Raw genomic sequence first — 20,838 nt, forward strand, 5'->3', positions numbered from 1 at the left:
CAGAGATGTCACATGGCACAGGATTGTGCCCAGATGGTTCCTGACTGCTCCTGATCACCTCTTGTCCGTATGGATAGAGTTGGCCTCCAGAACGAGGAGCTCTATTGCCTTCCCAGGAATAGAAGTGATAGTTCTCTGTGCAGTCCTTCTTGCTCATTTTGAAAACTGGGTGACATTTGCTTTCTTCCTGTCCTCAGGCAGCTCTCCCCAGCTCTATGACCTTTCAAGGATGATGGTGAACAGCCCCGCTCTGATTTCTACCAGCTCTCTCAGCACTCAAGGATGCATCCTGTCAGGGCCCATGGACTTGTGGATGACATTTGCCCAGTGTGAGAAAACTCAATTCAAAGAGTTATTATTTTCACTTATTTACTATCACGTAAATTCACATGAGGCAATACTTCTTTTGTAACATACCAATAAGCAAGGAATCCATATATCCAAAATAATTAGATCTGTGAAACCGGAGCATGTCCAGAGAAAAGTAACAAAGCTGGTGAATGACCTGGATCACAAATCTTATGAGGATTGACTGAGGCAAAGGTGGGCTTTTAGCCTGCTGAAAAGGAGACTCAGGGGGAACCTTATTGCTCTCTACAACTACATGAAAGGAGGTGGGAGTGTGATGGAGAAGGACATCTTCTCCCAGGAAACAAATGACAGGACCATTAGAAATGGCCACAAGTTGAGCTAGGGGAGGTTTAGATTGGATATTGGGGAAAATTTCTTCATGTAGAGGGCTTCCAAGCATTGGAATAGCTTGTCCAGGGAAGTAGTTGAGTCACCATAGCTGGAGGGGTTTAAAAAAACTATGTAGATGTGGCCCGTAGGGACATGGTTTAATAATCAACTTGACTATGCTGGGTTAATGGTTGGACTGAATGATAGTAAGGGTCTTTCCAACCTAAAGAGTTCTATGATTCCAATATATTTTACTTGTAACAGATGTCAAGGGCCACCACGATGCATAAAGACTTGCACATGAACAACAAAGTAGATATACAGGTGCAAAATCAAACATGGGAATCCTTTCAAACAGAGAAAACTGTAACCCTGTAATTGACTAGTTAGCAAAATGATGTCGTTCTTGGATGTAAATGTGTTTAGACATCATGGAAAAAGAGTAAATCTCAAATCTCTGAAGAATAGCTAGGAAAATGAGTGCATTATTAATAACTTATTAAAAACCATATGGGGTGATACATTGCAATGTGTTACCTTGATTTCCATTTTAAACGTCTGCATGAGTTCCTTGGAATGGTGACTCTATCCCCTCAGAGCAAATTGCAAGGTCTTCTGGAGAGTTCCCATAATTATATTGTTACACAGGATCAATATATGACCCAGAAAATCTTCTGAATAAGAAATAATCACTTTTTCAAATAGAACACCTTCACCTTCCTTTCCCCAAATTACCAAGATCGGGCTTGGTGTTGCAGAATCATAGAAAAAGCAAATCAAATATTTGAAGAAGGATTTTCTGCTAGTGCCACTAGAAGAGCATAGTGTGTTAAATTCATGCCATAGATATTTTTAAGTTTTCTTGAAAGGGGGTTACTGCCTTGTGAATTCCACATTTGTTACTTCATTCAGTGTATGCCTGCCAAATCTGAGGAGATTGATGTTACCTAGAACATGCATTGAGATGTTTAAACACAATATAAAAAGACATCTATTTTCAAAATAAGAAAGATACCAAAGAAAAGATGCACGGTGGAGTATAAATTTAGAAGCCCTGTGCTTACAAGCCATGACCCACTATTATAATTCATATAGTAGTTCACTAAAATGCCCAAAATGGAAGATGTATCATGGGAACCCTTAAGGCATGTTAATAACATGGTTTTTACTGCTCTACTGTTGTTTTATGTATTCAAAAGTATCTTGGCTGAGGATAGTTAAGCTTCTGTTATTTGACAATAAGATTTCTCACCTGACCAGGCTACATAAAGACAATCCCTTTTAATCCAGCTGGGGATTTCTCCTGTCTGGATACAATCAAACACACTTTTTTCTGTTTCAACATATTCCAAATTAGACTTTGCATTCCCAATATTCCGGAAAAGCTTCGCTGGGAGGTGTGTCCTATTATTTAAAAGAAGAAAAATACAGAAAAAAAAAAAAAGAAAAAAAGAAAGAAAAAGAAAGAAAAAGAAAGAAAAAGTTGAAGTTACTTGTAAGGAAGTTAATTTGTAAAGAAGCTAATAAGGAACTTCCTGTAGAAAAAGTAGGGAGAGAACACTATGTTGTAGCACAGGGCTGCCAAATAAGCTTATTTCAGCATATTTTATAATACCATGGATAAAACTTGCACAGGCCAATTAAATTGAAATGTTTTTCTGCTTTTTTATACAAGGTATTGTATCTAAGTTATTGATTTCTTTCATAATACAGATGTAGACCCTACTTTAATACTTCCCCCCATAAATAGACATGAAAACTATAACAGCATTCTTCAAAATATATTTTCTCTCTGTCAAAAGAGCTCGTTATTTTTCTATGCTATTTCTATCTTTGTTTTATTAACTATTCAATATACCTTGTGTCATCCATGAGTTCATTTCCACAAAATATTTCATAGGACATAATGTCAGCCTGGGCATTATTAAAAACTTCTTCCAGATCAGCTCTTTCATCTTCATTCTTCCTGATAAACTGATGGATGCATTGTTGTGCTGCTGGGACATCACAATATATGGTGTGAACCTAGCACGGACAAAAAAAATTGCAGTTCATGCAGTTCACATAACTGAAAGGCTAGAAAAACATGTTTTTTACATTATACCATTCTCATGCTTCATTAATTTATCTTTAAAAATAATGCCAACTATTAAAATCATTAAACATTATTAAAAATAATACTAACTAATGAATGTTCAAGTTGGTCATTAATTCTGTGTGTTATTCTGAAAATCTTACCTGCTAATTATTGTATACAAAACAACATTTTGCCATTTTTAAGACTAATAAACTACACTCTTTTTCTTTAATGAACTTTTTAGGATACCCATTAAATAAACTTTCATCTTTGCAGAAATGTATTCTTACCATCTTGATAAGAGATTTCAGGAACATTAGCACTGTCGTTTGAGGTTTCATTGCCTTGTTAAATCTTCTTTCACTTTGCAGGAGCTCAGTGACTTCCCTCTCTCGTTTCTGTAAAGATTCTTGTATCTCTTGCAGGATGCTGTGTGCTTGCCAAAGATATTGCTTTTCCACTGACCAGTCAGTCTTCTCTTCTTCATTAGCTACCTGGAGGCAACAAAGATAACTCTTATACACCAAGCCAAGGCCTCAGTTTTGATTACCTTCACACTAAACTACCAAGATTTTAATGGAGCAGAAAAGGAGAAAAGCAAATGAAATATTTAATAAGATGGTTTCTTTGCTGCCAACATTCAGAATATAGTTTCTACAAGTCAAAGAGGTGGGTACTAAATATAATTTTGTAGCAAAGTTTCTACTATCAAATATATGATGACAGCCACAACACACTATTGGCGATTCCTGAACAAGTGAGTTTCTTTCATTATTGTGATGTTTAAATCATTCATCATAAACATATAATTTCAAGCCATGTATATGTTTGCACAGCTTAATTATGATCAGTTATGTTGATTTTCAGCTAGAATCGGCCTGATTGCCTTTGAAATACCTGCAATAATTCCATAAACAACCAGTTACATTTCCATTTTTGTGCTCACTTGTTCTGTTTTTAACACTAAAACTTCTGACACATCTGAATTTTCTTCCTCTGCCTTTTCAGTCTTTTGCTGAAGAATTTTTATCTGGAAATTCATGAGGTCTCGCAATCTTTCCACATGTAAACTGATGTTGTGTAGTTCCTGTAAAGCTGAATTGAGAACAATAGAAAATCAGGTAAGAATAACTTCAGCATTTTTAGTCTGCAGTTCCAACAATACTGTTTCTGTGAAATTATCTTCCTCTAGAAATCAAGAAATTCTCACAAAGCAATAATTTTTAATAATCAATATTTCCTTTTTATCAATAATTAATTTTAGGTTTTTTAAACTCAAATAATTATTAAGGATTCATGCTTTGTTTTGCTTTATATTTCATAGGAAAGGCTACAAGTGTTGTAATAAACCTACTGAGAAATTAGTTAGTTTTTATCACTGTAAAAAAGCAAGTTGTGCTAAGGAGTTTGGAGTCATTACAAGCAATATTTGTAGCATCAACATTCTTTTATTACTCCATTTGAGCACTCAGTACTGAAAAGGAAATTCTTCTATTGACTTCCAGAGGTATACAGCTCAGTGTAAACAAAAAAACAAAACAGGGAAGAAACAGACACAGACCAAGAAACTCTGCATCTGAAACACTCACTCAGTATATGCTGTGTATAAAGGTAATCTATCTTTTTACACAGATTTTCTAGAATCAAGATCTGCAAGACAAAAAAAAAGAAGAATAGCAGGAAATCAATAGTCTACCATTCTTCATTATATTCCCTTGGGGAGAATAATCAATAATATGGAAATAATCTTGTTGCTAATTATGCGTACAACCTACCCAAACAGGCTATTAAACAGTAATTAGATGTCACTGGAAAAGAAAATACAGAAATAAACCAGAGACTGCTCAGGGACCAGTGTTTTCATCAGAGCCTGAGTCAAAGGTTCCTACGCTTATACTTTCTTAAGCATTTGTCCACACTACTGAAATGATAACAGAGACAAAATGATTAATTCTCCTGAAACAGTTGAATAACAAAATCTTTTGGAAGGATTCCTAAGGCAACCCTGCAGAAAAGTTTGTGCATGCCAAATCTTACCAGCAGTACCTGACTAAAAGAAAATATTCCTTCTTCCCACAAGCCTTAGAACATAGTATCCTCATCATTTTAACTCTTCATTATAATACTTTTGCTACATTTCCTCTATATATAATAATTAGGTCAAAAGATATGTAAACTCCAAGGAGATTTTTTTGAAGTTAATCAATTAGGCTTAGAATATTATAGTGAGGGGCAAGGTTCAATGTATTTGAAAAGTGAAACCCCTCATTTTAAATACTGGTGCCATGCAGAACTTAGACAGAAGGTGGTGCCAGGACACTTGAAAAGAGAAACTAAAAAACCTGCCTGAGATCTTCACCCAGAAATCATACAGAAATCTGCATTCAGTTTCACGAATTGAAAAAGAATTTGCCTCACAGACCCCGTCCCCAGACCATCTTCCTCCCCCACCACTCCCCAGCACAGGGTTGGGTAAGATCTTCCTGAACTCGTGTCTTGGAGAACTGCAATGAAATCTGGCTGTAACAACGAAGTGTTGCAAACTTAAAGGAAGAATTGCACATATGGAACAGAACAGAAAATGGCAAACATCAGGCCATGTTTATCAATTCTATGTATTAAAACCCCCCCAAAATTTCATTTTTTACACCTATGCTGTTAATAAATTAGAGTGTCATTACCACAGACAAATTTTGAAAGCCTCAGAAACTTTAGGCAGTTTTTTCTGGGAACTACCAAATAAGGTAGTTTTGCTGTTGTGTCAGCCAGATGAAATGCAATACTGCAATAACTTACACAATGACAGGCTTTTGTAATTTTAAAATTCTTCAAAGAAATACATAAAATGTGGAATGGAAGAGAAATGACCATCTAATAATTTTTAGTGGAAGTACAAATGTAGTAAGACAAAACAGCTATGTCATCTTCATTGCTGTTTAAAGGGTGAAAACCTACATTTTTCTCTGAATAAAAGGAAGGCAAGTGCATAGTAGTTTAATCTTCACCAATTTAGATGTACATATTTAAATGTGGGCATACAGGCAAACAGCACACACTGGAAACAGTAACAAGAACACCATCTGACTCCAAAAAAACCCCATAAACTGTTTCTTTACCTTTTCTTCTCTCCAGTTCTCTGTTCTTTGTTTCATTTGGTAAAGAATGTCTTCCTTCTCCTGAATCAGTTGTCTGTTCCTTTCTCTCAGGTTCTGAAGGCAGTAAAATAAGGCAAAAGGGATGACAATTGCAACATTATGTTCAGAAAGACATCCAGTTTGAGTTTTTCTGTTTCACGCCTTGAAAATGCATAACATTTTCATCATCAACATCACAGGCTGTGAAGGCCTGTGGACCTTAAAAAAATTAAAATTCTTCATTTAGCAATGACCATCTGTGGCCAGAGCTAGTCTGTTTCTAAAGACCTCTTCTAAATGCTTGAGGAATCTGAACCTTTTTTCAGTAGCAGAACAGAAGGAGGAACAGGATAAACCTTAATGTCTATTCATCACCAAATAAGCTGCACACATCCTATATATTCTAGGAATATCACTCACATGTTGTTTACATGAAAATAGCAAAGCTATTTCCAAGTACATAGCACAGCTAGGCCAGGCTTTGAAAACTGCTTTGGAAGTATATTGTGCAAAGCTTTATTCATCTCCAGGAGAAAACCACAGCCTTTTCAAAATAAAATTTTACAAACTGCATGTCTTCATTTAGATATCTGTCCATAAGAAGAGAGCATTAATTATAAGGCCTGTTCTTGAAACCTTACCTCTCTAAGTACCTGCCATGCTTATACCCGTGTAAAACAGAAATACTTGTTTATTTACCTTAACTGTATCTTGTAAGTCTATGTTGCTCTTGTTCATCAGCTCTTGGTAAGCTTCTAACTGGGATTTCACACACCTCATTTTCTCACTGTAATATTTCTTTATAGTAGTTATAGTCTCCTCCTTCATAACAAAATATTATTGAGAAAATAGAGTGAATGAGAAGAGAAAGTCACTCACGATAAAGGAAACAGTTTCCACATCAGTTTCTCTTTATTCAATGTTTTTTATTGTCTGTAAACATTTACTTTTGACCACAGGACGTTTGTACTGTCATTCATTGAAGACTTCAAGCAAAACTTACTGCTAAAATAACATATATTTTATGTATTTTTCTACAGAAATAAAAACCAAGGCCTTTCTCAGAGCAGATCAGAATGAATTCACCCAAGCACAGCTAAGAAACTTTAACGAAATTAAACTTAGCTCAGTCAGGGAACGTTTGGAAGTACCATAAAAAAAATCCACACAGCAAGCAATATGAGAGCAATTCTGTGAAGTAAGATCATTACAGTCCCTGTGTTTGCATCACTGCCCAGCAGGCTGTTGCATCTTGCTATGCATCTGTGCCCTTCCCGCTTCTCTTTCTCTTCTCTTAGTGATCTGTAGCCAGTTGAAAGTGTAAGATGTGACTGTGTCTGGATTACATCCCTACCAAAGTTCAGAAATAGATTTACACTGGTAGTAAAATGCTTGTGCAGATGTGACAGCCTGAGAACAATGAAATCTTGTTCTGCACCAAAGGGTATCTAGCCTTTGTGCACGACATACAGGAAATTCTCTAGATTTCACTTGACAGCCAGAAGAGTTTGTTCACTTCCCCTTGGTGGCTTTAGAGGAATTTATGAATCTCCTCTTTCTGTGTGCCCAGAGTAAACTTTAATTTTGTGGAAAGCATTCCTCTTCATAGGAACTGAGTGCCTGACTTACTCTGGATCAGAAAAGGAGACTGATGTGACAAATAAACAGAAACAAGAAGTTGTAACTGCAAGAAAAGATCCCAGAACAGAGTAGCGAAAGATGATGTAGGTCATTCCATCTTTTTGGGGGAATTATTGACTAAGAGATTGCAGAAATGTTTCCACTGAGGAAAGACAGGTATTGTGGAGTTTTGGTCACAGGAACGGCACCTCTGGATCCTCATTGTCACCTTGGAAGAGTTTACAGGTGAAGAGATTCTGCTATGCCGTAAACTACATTGACAAAATATTGCAAGGCTAAAGCCAAGCTAAGTAAAAAGTAGAAAAATACCTATAGGGAAAAAAGCCATAAAGACAATACAGCCTGTCACAGGCCTTAACAATGCAGTATTCTTGGGAGGTACAGCCTACAGAAATGCAAATGTTGAAACCGCGGTGTCAACTCATGACGTGAAGGTGTTAAGAGAAAATTTTAGTAACAAATAAATTATAGAAAAATCTCTGCCATTGTGCCAGACAAAAAGTAAAACCAGACTTCACAAAGTTGTAAGATAAAATGCACTTCAAGATACACTGACATTATTTACAGACACTAAGAATGGTACATGAATGGAGATGTAATTGTGAATGAGGTAGATTTTATCTCTCTGTATCACTTTGATTAATGGTCAACAGTCCTAATGCTCCAGGATAATTACCTGCTTTTCTTTCCTTATGTCATCCAGTTTTCTGATTATCTTCAGGTGTCTGTTTTTCATTTGCTGCATGTCTTTTGCAATCTGTAGAGGAAGGAGGAAATTATAAACTCAGAGCCTAGCAACTCCAGCTGTAATGAACCAAAGCTAAAGAGTCAGTAGAACTCCAGGCCAAAATTTTCAGGCTTCAATAACAGAAAATATGTTATACTACTGAATGAAGGTCTGTGAATGACATGAAATGGAATTTCTCTTTTGTTCCTAACATTGCACCTCCTTTTAAATGTTGTGATCTAAATAGAAAATGGAAGACATAGTCATTATAATAATTCCAAAGTTCTTGAAAAGGTATAGTAGCATTATGAGGCCTGTAACTGGGGAAAAAAGGGAAGCAGTGGGGAAGATTGCATTTTTGCATTAAAGAGTTAGAAAAACAAAGTGGTTACAGAATACACTCTGTTTTATTTTGTATTTCATTAAAATAATTTGAAATCCTACAAAATTAATATAATTTTATGGTACACTGGCATTTAAATGACTAATAAAAACAGATGTGTACATCAAGGATGGACAAATTGAGCATTTCCCTGTATGAAAGTGAATCATTTAAGCTTTAAATTGCATCAGGTTCCTCAGTGAATCTAGTTAATTAATTTTGTTTTTAATTCAAATCATAATAGTCACTAAAGGAAAATTCCACCAGCTCCCATCCTAGCTTCTGCTGTCCACCTTTTTTTGACGTACTTGCCTGGTAGGTGCAATGTCAAATTGCACTGACACGTGAATGAGGCTAACAGATATTTCTCAATTACAGCAGTAATGAACATGATCATATGTTAGTTATAAAAATCTAAAACTATTCCAGAGAATTCCTTGGCTTTAGTTCTTCATTTAAGCTTCACATGATGCAGATTCTTCAGACAGTGAGCAGCTCAGTCAAATTAAAACAAAAAGGATAAAATCTCAGATTATTTTTTGTGGCTGATGCATTATTTGAAAATAATTTTGACTGTTAGCATGGATCTAGGCTGACAGATTAAATTATGAATATTTACATGCAGTTGACTTGGGAGTGAGGAATCTCTACCATCTAACACTGTCACAGTTCAAATAACATAAAAGTAACCAAGCAGCAATGCAGTCTTGAAATATACTCTCCTATTTACCCCTCATCCACAAAAACTACTGTGGAAGTAGAGGAATTTTATAGACACACAATCAAAAGTTTAAGATACAAGAAAAACCTCTTTGAGGAGCAGATTGAAAAGCTCCAGATGGGCTCCAGATCTCATCACACACACACAGAGGTCTGAGTAATTTTAGTAATTTGCTTCAGGTATTTAACCTGTGTCTTACAGTTAGCTCAGCAGTCTGTATGTAGCCTGTACAAAAGAAATCACCACTGAACTTTTTTGAATCATACTAAAAGACCAAGAATGCAAGACCATATTTAGTGGAATAAATAAAGCAAGGACAGCAAACCAGGATATATGTGCATTTGTATTTATTTTATATACAGACAAATGCACACATATGATATTCCATAACTTAAATACGGCTAAATACAAAATCAGAAGTTATTATAGTTTCTGATACCAAAAATATTGCAATAGGAAAAAAACCCCTCACTCTTCCAGCCACATACCACTTTCAGCAATCAAGAATAACGACGAAAAATATATATAAGAAGGCAGGGGTTTCCTCCAAACACAGTTACAAGGAAGTTTTTAGATACCTACCTAGGAAAGGCATTTAAGCAATTTACAATCTGATCTAAGTTAAGATGGCACTTCAATATTAATGTTCACATTTTTATATCAATATTCAAGATTTAACTGCAGGCTTCAAAATGCAAATCAAAAAACCAACCTACTCGGCAAAAGGATCGTGCGAAATGAGTTCATGGCAATGAATCCAGTTTGTCCTAAGAAAAGAGATGCTTGATTAAACTGTCAATTTTTAAAATATTGTAAACTATTCAATCATTGAGGACTTTCTTTGAGGGAACGGGATGTTTGTTTTAGGTTTTTTTACCTTGATGATATGCAACGTAGCTAAACTGTATGGAATGTATGGCACTTCTTTGGTTGTACATTCCTCCAACTCAGTTGCTTTGTGATGAGCAGCAGAACAAACTCCAGATGTGGTAAACTTATCTAGTGTAAAAAAAACCAAACTTACCTAACCAAACTAAAATGCACTGCAACTTCACATATATATATTACACTTTATATTTTTACTAGAGGTACACACTATCTTTTTTTCTTTTTCTTTTTTTTTTTTCTTCTAATAACAAAATAGGCTTCTGGGAGAAGAAATGCAACAACTCAGACTTGTCAGCTTTTATCTCTAGACACCATCATACAAACTTACAATTGACAATTATTTGTTCCTGAATACTCTGAAATTCATTACTTCCTTATATATATTTATATTTATATTTTTATATTTATATTTATATTTATATTTATATTTATATTTATATTTATATTTATATTTATATTTATATTTATATTTATATTTATATTTATATTTATATTTATATTTATGTCATTAAAACTAAAAACTAAAAACCAGGTTAAAAAAAACCATGCAGAAACATATAAAACTAGCTTTTGCCACAACTAAGATGACACATCCTGGGAAACTACCTTTACAAGTCACTTGATAGACACTTTTTTATCATAGTATGATGCATGTTTTAATTTTTTTCTAATCTTCCTTTTTGCTGAATAGGAACATAAACTTACTTTCCCCTCCACCCTGCCCCCGCCTTTAGATAGCTCTGGCTTAATACAGTAGCTGACTTCCTATTGGAAAATTAATTTAAGTGTCACAATTCTCAACCCAGTATCATTATTAACTAACAGGAGTATAAGTCAAAAATACTGATGTAACTACCTAGAATAGTGACTTGTCTGTATCTAAAGAATTTTATTTGAAAATCCAATCAACATAGCTTAATTCAATCAGAGCTCACCTAAAAGGGGAAAAAACAAATAAACCTCCTCATTTTGTTTAAGGTATTATGTGTTCCAGAAAGCAAGAATAATACTTGCTTTGTAAATATACCTTTTTCTTGAGTTCTGTCTGCACTCCATCCAATCAAGGAATTCAGAAATGACCACTTGCTTATATTCATTCCAAGCTTGTGCAACCATGAGTTTCCTGCTCCATCTGTTAACAAAAATTCAAGTGCTAGAATATTGTGAAAATCTTTGACATTCTTTCTCTGATTCTCTTTGGCTAAAAAGAAAGTGCTTTCAGTAATTAAAAGGGATACATAATGTGAGAGACTGGGAAGTAATTGAGAAAACTACAAGCATAAGAAGGATATGTGAGGGCTTGTGTGAGACTTGAATGGTTTCACTTGAACCTGAAAATAGAGATATTGAATGCAAAGGCTATATTCTGGACTTCTTTCTCATCTTCTGTAAGAATGTTTTCAAAATGTTATTTTGAAAAATTAAAAAAATAAACTGGATTTTGCCCAATACTTTGCAAAATGTGAGTGTGTATGTGTGTGTACGTGTTAAGACGTGTGGCTGTATCAGATAATTACATGAGGTGTGTCTGACTCAGGTTTATTTATGAGAGCTCTGGACACATGCAACACTCCTGCTGAGAGACCACCAAGCCAAAACACCTTCAAGTGCTCTGATGTGAAAGAGAAAACAGTGTCCGAAAGAAGTCTTCCCACTCTTTGAATTGGTCAAAACAATTACCAGAAATTAAGAAATTTTGTGCACTTTGGAAATTTAAATGCATGCCTTTCCTGAGTTCCTAACACAATTCTCATTCAGTTACATGCTGCAATAATTTTATACTAAAAAATATTTGTCTCTGCATGTTACTTTTACTAGCTGTATTGTAAGTGGATGCACCATTCTAAAATACAGTCTGTCCAGCTACTAGATGGATCATCAGATACTGTTCAGGTACAGCCATAAAATACTTATTTTTTAAGATTCAATTTTGGTCATTTATAAAATACATAAAATACATGTTGAAAAGAGTACCCTTGTCTTAAGCTATTTTTTTTCTGAATTAATTATTTTCATCACTGTATATTACATATATAAAAATATCAGCCTTTGTTCTGTGAATAATGTCATTCACATTTTGTTTTCTTTCTGCCATCTTGGAGACTCTTAGCAGCCCTTCACATAATCCTACTTCAGACAAAATTAGCCCCGTATGCATCAATGCTTGCAGGCCAAGAGCATAGGGTCTATATTTTCCTTAGAATAAAGATTAATCAGACATCTGATTTAATTTCTAAATTAAAAAACACATTACTATATCATGTAACTGCAAAGTTTGTCGTCAATCTAGACAGATCTTTGGGAGGAAAAATATTTGAAACTCCAACTGATTAATTAACGAATGCTAAAATCAGTCTATATGTCTTCTGTGTAACTTAGCATTTCACAGAGCATGTCACTCTCAAACCCACTGAACATCGTTTTTCACACCACTTGTGTGAGTTTACTCACAGAGAACTCTGTGGTGTGGCAGGGATGAGATGTCTGTAACAGTTTTTTCCATTTCTTTCCAATGCCTCCAATCAGACTGCTCTCAAAGGGCACTCTGGATACAGTTCCTTACAGTTTAATTCTTTTAGAATGTAAGACTCCTCAAACCAAAGGTCTCTCCTTTCTCAGATTACAGCTACAATGAAAGCATCCAGCAGAGTCTAGGCAGCCACATTACTATTTCTGAATAACTACAACTGTACTTTTTGACAGTTTTGAGAGAGATTGCACATTTTGTTTTAGAAGTTACAGGTGTAGCCATGTAAAAAATCTAGTCCTGTTCTGAGTTTTAACAGGCACAAAGCCACTATGCATCTGTTGTACATGAGGAGCTTGAAGATCATGTCCATAAAGCTATAAACTGAATCACGACAGGAACCCTTCCACTTACTCCATACTGACTTTTATCCATGTTCAAGGTATATCAGCATTGATGGACAATGTGGATTATAATGTTTATGCAGTTCTGCTTCTGTGACTCTACAATACAGATGCTACCACTACCTTTTGTGGAAAGCAGCAAATTACCTCATTCTGAACATCTGAGGCACTACTACTGCTACTACTCACCCTCCTCAGGTGTGTCTTCCACCACAACACTTTCAATCACACACGAGGGATGTTCCTGTACATCCTCTGAATCATCAATCACGCTGCCTGGTAGAAGAACAGTGGACTGCGTGGTGGTCTGTGGTTTAGTTTCAGGATCAATTTGTACTGAATCTTTGGGGACTTGCCAGCCTGAAAGGTCAACATTTTGCACCCAGGCTTCTGAAAAACAAGCAATGTTTTTTATTTTTAACAAAATGCTAGGACAAGGCATTCTGTTGGAAGTCTTAAAAACAAATTTTGTGAAACAAGACCAGATCTGCAATATCACACCAAAATGGATTTAAGATGAAAATACCGCAAACTGTCAGCAGTTGAATTAACCCTGGGTGACTTTCTTAGAAACTGATCAGAGCAAACCTTTAGTTTGGGTCTTTCCTTTCTGTCTTTTTTGAAATCTATCATTATTTGGTGATTTAGTCTTGGTTTGACTGTCAGATTTAGCTGAATTAGTAAAACACATCAAGGTCCATGAAATAAAGTAGTCAGAATTCACAATCTATCCTGAATAAAACCTGTCAAGTCTCATGCAGCTTCCATCCAAAAGCACATCTCAAACACACTCCTCAATGCATAACTCTTGGCCAGCTTTAGACCTTGGATATCTCTAAGATATTTGATCTCTTTTTATGATCAATTTCTGTTTCCCCAGAAAAAGATTTCCTTGAAGAATTTTAAAGAAACCAAAGATATTTACAAGCAAAAAGACTTTTTCTTCTTCTTCTTTCTTTTTTTTTTTTTTTTTTTTAATACCTTGCCAACCTCATAAGTTCCATAGAGAAACACGTTGCTTTTCTAGCTCTTCGAGGTTTACGGAAAAACCAGGAAGAAAATGATACTTGATTCAGAACATGAAATACAAATGACAGGCTTTTTGGGAAGCAATTAGTGCACATTCACAGGAATAAAAATGTAGGTTCAGCAACTGAACTCATGTCACTGCATGTCTGGTTAGGGGTGTCAGCTTTGGGACTTGCTCACTACCTGTCAACGTCACATAAGAAGTGCTAAAGCCTTTAAAACTTGGCTTGTGCCCAGTGAAAAGGCCAGAAAATTATATTTAAAAGTGGTCATAAAGAATTATGATAATAGCAAAGTTATTCTTGAATTGACCATGGACCAGTTGAAGCTCTATGAATAGCTAATGAAGCTAGCAGAATGTCAGAATATGACAGATTGAGAAATGCAGCTCAGAAATGCAGTATAACAAAGATGAATCTGGTTTAACTAATCCTTCCCTCCTACTATCACCACAGTTTGATTTTTTTAATGGTTTCTTGATGAATTTAGTAAGTAGCACTACCTAAAGAAGCAGCACAAGAATATGTTGCTAGATTGATACCAGCTTCTGCTGTGGTTTAAGCCTGTCTAGCAGCTCAGGCCCATGCAACTGCTTCCTCACTCCCCCACAGTGATGGGTGAGTGAATCAGAATGATAAAAACAACAAAAATCATGGGTTGAGTCAAAGAAAGTTTAAATAGGCAAAGCAAAGAGCTACATGCAAACAAAACACAATAAAGAATTAATTCACCACCTCCCACTGGCAAGTCAATGTTTAGTCATCTACAGGAAAACAGAGCTCCATTACTTAAAAGACAAATTCCATAACTCAAAAAATTCTTTCTTTCTTCTCTTAACTCTAAACTTTTATTGCAGAAAAATTGCACAATATCATATGGCATGGGATAACCCTTTGGATAGCATTGTGGTTTAGGAATGGTAATCTCCAGTTCAGTGCCTGCACCAAGACTCTCCAAAATCACACACCACTCTCTCATAACATAAAACAACCTCTCTTTTAATAACTTTGTGTAGAGAGGCTGTCGTAGAGCAAGTTTCTTCTTGGCTTCTTGTTACAGCACTTTCTATTAAAGCACAGACTCTCTGCTATTCAACATTACCCATAGTGCAAGTGCATGCACTAGGCTCTCTTATAATAACATCAGCAGACTGAACAGAGCCTGTCCCACCCTCTGTGCTCTGCTGCAAAACAAAGAACAGCAGCGTGAGAGAGGACTGGTGGGAGTGGTGGGAGTGTCCTTAAAGTGTGGTTCATTAGAACAGCCAGAGTGGAAGAGAAGGCCACGCTTCTGGACTTGGGCAGAGAGATATAAAGAGTGCTTCCTCCTTCATCATGTGGAAAACGGAGCATGAAACTTTACGTGGGTAGTGAGTAACTGTTCTCCCAATGTCCTGACAAGCAAGACCATATTGTTCCCCTTTGTGGCTTACAAAAAGGTGGAACTTGCCATTTTTTTCCCTGCTGATCTCTGATCATTCAGAGAAGCAGGAACACAGCAAAGTAGTTGCAATATTCACTATACCTGAGTGGTTGGAAAAGGGCCTTTTGAACCCTCACCTCTTGTTTGTTCATGGAATAGTGGCTTCCCCTCCTATTTGCCAACTGCCTGGATTGTTTCTGAAGTCTACTCCTTTCTCATTGGTATTACATCACATTGGGATGAGCTGGTATGAAGATTCATACCAAGATTTTTTATAACTCCATCTCATTCCCTGAAAGTGATTTAGCAATGAACTTGGACAGTGTATTACAAGTAAAGGCTTGTTTGCATTTTTACAAGCTACAACTCAGTTCGTTTCCAGATGGAAAAGTATTATGCAAACATTTTCTTTTTACTCCATCTCGTCAAACCACATTTTTATCTCTAACATTCTCAGGTTACACTGCCTCAAGCAACAACCTTGCCCAGTTGTCTTGCCCAACAGAGCTGACAATTAAACATGTTTAACTCGTTATTCTTCAGTTCTGGTGTGAAGGTTAAACAGTCGGTCAGGATATATATGTGTATATATATTGTATATTGGCAAGAAGAAGAGAATATATGGCAGCTATCACCTGATAAGTTGCCAATATGGAGCAAAACCCCCATGTCAAGAGTTAATATTCCAGCTTGCTACCACTGACAGTAAAGATTTTCTTGCTATATTTTGTTGATCTTTTGTCTTGAAAATCGAAATAAAAGCCTGCATTTTATACTATAAGTCACAGAGATGCTGGAAAAAATGCAAGAATGCAGATATAAATTTTCGTGGAAAAAGATGTGTGTCTTTGTGTCTGTTGCTAGACAGAATTGTTCCTTTATGTTGGTTAGACCTGAGGTTCTGTGGTATCACCAGTCTGCTCATTCATTAATCAGCTGCCTAAGACTTCAAGCAGACCACAGCACCCCACTAATGGTGCTATTCATCTCTGAATCAGACATGGCAATTCAATGTTAATCCTTACTATTACATTTAAATTTTAAACATAATGCTTGAGAACTATGTTTGACATCTGAGGAAAAACTTTTACAAATAAGTGTGGGAGGGCCTAATACTAGGTAAGAGAAGACTGTTATGGACAGAATCTGCAGGTTGCATAGAAGAAGCTGTAAATCTTCCTCATTGTTCCCTATACTGCTTTTCAGCACCCTGCTCCCTAAGGTGGGGCAAAACAAACCATCCTGTGTTTCCGTTGCAGGCTTTGCATAACTGCTCATTTATTTTTTAATTACATACCCTTGAAAAGCAAATGTAAAATCTGGCCTTCTGCTTTCACTTATCCTGACCCTAAACACATACTTAATAAAAGCCCCAAACTATCAGTGATTGTGAATGCTGAATATTTTAATTTTTCAGACCCAACCTGTCAGCACCTCAAATACGGCCATATTGGGGTTTGTATCAGAAAAAAAAAAAAGAAGCCTGAACAGTCATAACAGATTTTGTAGAAGGTAATCTGCATAACAAAAAAATACTTTAAGAATACAAGTGCAATTTAAAGACAATTTTAAGATGTCATGATTAGGATACGTTTTCTCTGTGGAAAATCTAGGAGGAAACCCACAATTTTTGGCAATATTTTTTTTTCTTTTGTTGTGACATCATCATCTCCTCTTTGAGACAGAATTCTCTGGCAAAACTCATTTGCCTTGCAGGTTAATTTCTTTTTTCAGCAAAAAGGAGTTAAAATTTCAGGGAAGAAATAAACATCAGGGATGTGAGACTTTGAGAGAAGGCCTAAGTTTGCAAAAAAAATTCCTAAATTAAAAAAAGGTAAAAAAGAAAAAAGTATTTATTTAACCCACTTATAGTCACTTATTAGGCAAAATGGTTTATGTTTAAAATCCAATTGAAACTCCCTTTCCTGAAGTTCATTGCTTCCTGTCTTACAATCAAATTCACGATTTTTGAAGATTTGTGAACTCAGTCTTCTGAGAAATAACTAAAGATTCTTACATTATTAGACCATCATTCCACTTTTCAGACTTTCACCAGAAGCCACAGTCATCAGCCCTTTGATGATTCCCCTGTACAATCTTTCTTCTCATCTTCTAAGATTGCATTTCCTGAAATGACGAGTATCATGCCTGAAACACTCAATAAGTAGTTGAACTGTGAAAAGTCAGGCCTATATTTCCAAAAAATCAGAAATTATTTGTAAAACCTGCAGAGACTTTACTTAGACCTTAATTTATCACATTTTTCTAAATGTTTATGAAGACACACACACAATTTTCCAAATTATCCCTAGCGTTCATATTTCCTAGGTTAGCAAGATGGCTTTTGAAAAATAATTAGTTGTGTTTAAAACCATTCTTATTCATTTGTGCTTATCTTCCTGCTCTGTAAAGGACTTAGCTCTTTTAGTATGTATTTCATATGCATGAGTTCTTTTCTTTCCCTGAAAAACAGATGGTTCTCCTTGTCACTCTTTGCACTCAACACATTTGATAGAATTGTGGCCTGGCCCCACCCTTCTACTCTCAATAGCTGTGTGTCATCATGTAACATACATGAACATTTCTTGTTTCTGCTAAATACAAACTCAGTCCTAAATAATTACCTTCATCCATGGTTATCCGTCTGCTTCTTGGCGTTTCCAGAGAGATGAGAGTTAACTTCTGGTATTTTCTGAAAACCTCCCACACTATGTACGTAAATATTTAACCTGCAAAAAATGCAAGAGTCTCTCTAGGCAACAAGATACCTGCAGAAAGTAAAATAGACACGGATCAGATTTCTTCTCACTGACATCTGTGCCATTACTAGATGAAATTCAAAGCAGTAGGAAACTTAACTATAAATGAAAAAAATACAGGTTGATTCTACATATCTGAAAGCACAAATACCCACAAGATGAGAAGGGTTTCATTAGAATAATTTATAAATCTTCACACTTGTTTCAGCTGGAAGAATGTGAAACATGATTCTCTTGCTACATTGATAGAGTTCCAAGCTGTATTCTACACAAATCTAATTTCAAATTCTAATTTCCAATCTAATTTCATATGAACTGAGTGATTAAATCAGTCCAGATAAGGCTGTTACTACACTAGAACAAAGTTTTCCCTGCTTTTTACAATTTTTTCAAGGAAGTGTGTTGCCACTTTCCTTCTCTGCTAATTAAAGTAAAACAAGCCCACACTTTCATCACTGCCTATGCCATTATGCTGAGACTGGCCCCAGCTGAGACAAGCAGGTTATTATGAACTGTTAGTCAAACATGCTGTTCCCTTAAAATAACTCCAGGCACAGAACTTCTGATGTATTCCTACATTAATATGAACAAAACAGCTGCAGAAAGAGGGAGAAGCAAATACTATTTAGCAATTGCAAAGAAAATACAGAATGAAATTTGCAGGCTGACGTGATCCAGCCTAGGCAGGTGAGACCAGTGGCTCAGGATTTCTACCTCACTGCTATTGTTGTGTACCCCACCCTGATGACAAAAAGGACTAAACCCAGGAACTTGCCTTTAGATTATAGCACAAAAGGAAGGCTTTTGGTATCACTAACTCAAAAAGCAGTTTCACTGTGAGTTTACAGGAAGTAGCTTCATTGTGAACATTTGCACAAATAATCCACAACTAATTTAAGTTCTATGACTATTTGCTCTACTGTGCTAATTTGAATATTTTTTAGCTTCACTGGGATGTAAAGAACACAGCCTATAACAACCTATAAAATTGGCTTTTTTGAGAGGTTGCTTTTTTTTTAAAAAAAAAGGAACTATTGCATGGTTTTTCTTTTTATGATAACAAAAGGTGTTTTTGCCTTCCTTCCTCTTTCCTCTTACCACAGGGGGAAAAAAAGAATAAAGAATGGAAAATGAGAAAAAGAAGCAACAGAAAATCCACCGTCTGAACAAATGAGGGTGTTTGATTTTCAATATTCATAATATTTGAAATATTAAATTTAAAATATAAATATTTAATCTTATAAAAATTAAAACATATTTGACAGATTTGATAGTTTTCAAATTTATTTTTACAGTAAAATCATGTAAGACATAGTAGCACCACAACTACTGCTAAACGAAGAACCTGACAAAGCAAACAGAAAATACCGGACTCCCAGTTGTATTACTATAGGGTATTTCAAGTTCCTATTTAAATTTTTAATTTTTGATTGTGATGTTTCTTGCTTTGTTTAATCTTTGAGGGCTGTGTTGTAGTCCCATTCTTGAACTGCAATGTGGCTGTGCTAGCTTTAAGCAAACACAATAAAACAGATTGGTAGTGCCACATATATCTCGAGATCACTCCTTTCTGTATGTTTGTTTTGGCTGGTATTCTTGCTAATTTCACTTTAAGAAGAATCTTTACCTGAGAAGCATCTACCTTTTTACTTAAAACACCCTTCAATAATCCCTACAGTAATCAGTTACACTCTATGTGTCTTTCTTAAATTAAAAATTCTTAAATTCGACTCTTGTATTTTGATATCCATGATAGTTCATGCATAATTACGTGAAGATAAATTTCTACAGCTAGGAGTTTCATGTTCCTCTTTGTATATTCCCAACGACTTTGATTATCTTGAGAAACTTATAGCAGCTCCAGGGATAAATAATTTACACTAGCATAGGATTGGGCTACATTTGAAATGTTGCAGCTGCATCTTTCTCCTTTAAGGAAAATCAAATGCAAATCAAACTCTGAGTTATGTACATTTAGGCAGTCCTATAATGGAAAAAATTACAACAAATACAAACATGCCTTGAACCTTGTTCTCTCTGAAACAGAAACAAGCTCAAACTCTTTAAAATTTCCCTTTAATAACTGTGACTCGCACCATGTCACTCTTTGTGCCCTAGTAGTATTTCTTCACCATCAGTTTGAGACAATCCAGTCTAGAGTAAAACTGAAACAAAAGAAAGGGGTTTTTCTGGGGTTTTAGCTGGAAACACAATAAGGAATTCCTGTTCAACATCACAATATAGAAGTCTGTAGGAAAAATCCTGGATACAAACCATATGTTGCTGAAAGTCAACAATAAACATATTTAAATTGAGGAAAAACATCACATTAAATGGAGGATGTTAGAAAAAATACTTTTTCAAATGGAATTCTGCAATTTAAATTTTTTCACTATCAATACTTTGGTTTTGTGAAGATTTGAGGGAAAGGTACATGAGAAGCTTTATTTTGTCTGAGGTTAAATTTCTCTAATGTCCCATAGAAGCAAATCAGTTTTGCAATTAC

At 35.5% G+C, this 20,838-nt stretch overlaps 1 protein-coding gene across 1 annotated transcript; it reads right to left on the bottom strand.

The window, feature by feature from the left end:
• Positions 1-1,231: 1,231 nt before the first annotated feature.
• On the bottom strand, positions 1,232-18,207 carry LOC148219753 (uncharacterized). Its single transcript, XM_088156000.1, has 13 exons — positions 18,198-18,207; positions 13,312-13,398; positions 11,279-11,383; positions 10,241-10,362; positions 8,210-8,290; positions 6,592-6,714; positions 5,875-5,967; positions 4,348-4,408; positions 3,705-3,853; positions 3,049-3,252; positions 2,540-2,706; positions 1,934-2,085; positions 1,232-1,296 (listed from the first exon to the last, which is right to left on the bottom strand). Exons 1-13 carry the CDS (start codon positions 18,205-18,207, stop codon positions 1,232-1,234), a joined length of 1,419 nt encoding a protein of 472 aa, XP_088012126.1.
• Between the last annotated feature and the right edge of the window lie 2,631 nt (positions 18,208-20,838).

This window comes from Sturnus vulgaris, chromosome Z, assembly GCF_052056855.1.
Source record: "Sturnus vulgaris isolate bStuVul1 chromosome Z, bStuVul1.hap1, whole genome shotgun sequence".
Taxonomy (NCBI): Eukaryota; Metazoa; Chordata; class Aves; order Passeriformes; family Sturnidae; genus Sturnus; species Sturnus vulgaris.

Bases quoted from the DNA above. Each gene is read 5' to 3' on its own strand.
- LOC148219753 (XM_088156000.1), bottom strand. The intron at 8,291-10,240 runs GTAAAAAAACCT...CTTCCTCTACAG, and splicing joins CTACGTTGCATATCATCAAG to ATTGCAAAAGACATGCAGCA. The intron at 6,715-8,209 runs GTAATTATCCTG...TTTGTTATGAAG, and splicing joins ACATAAGGAAAGAAAAGCAG to GAGGAGACTATAACTACTAT.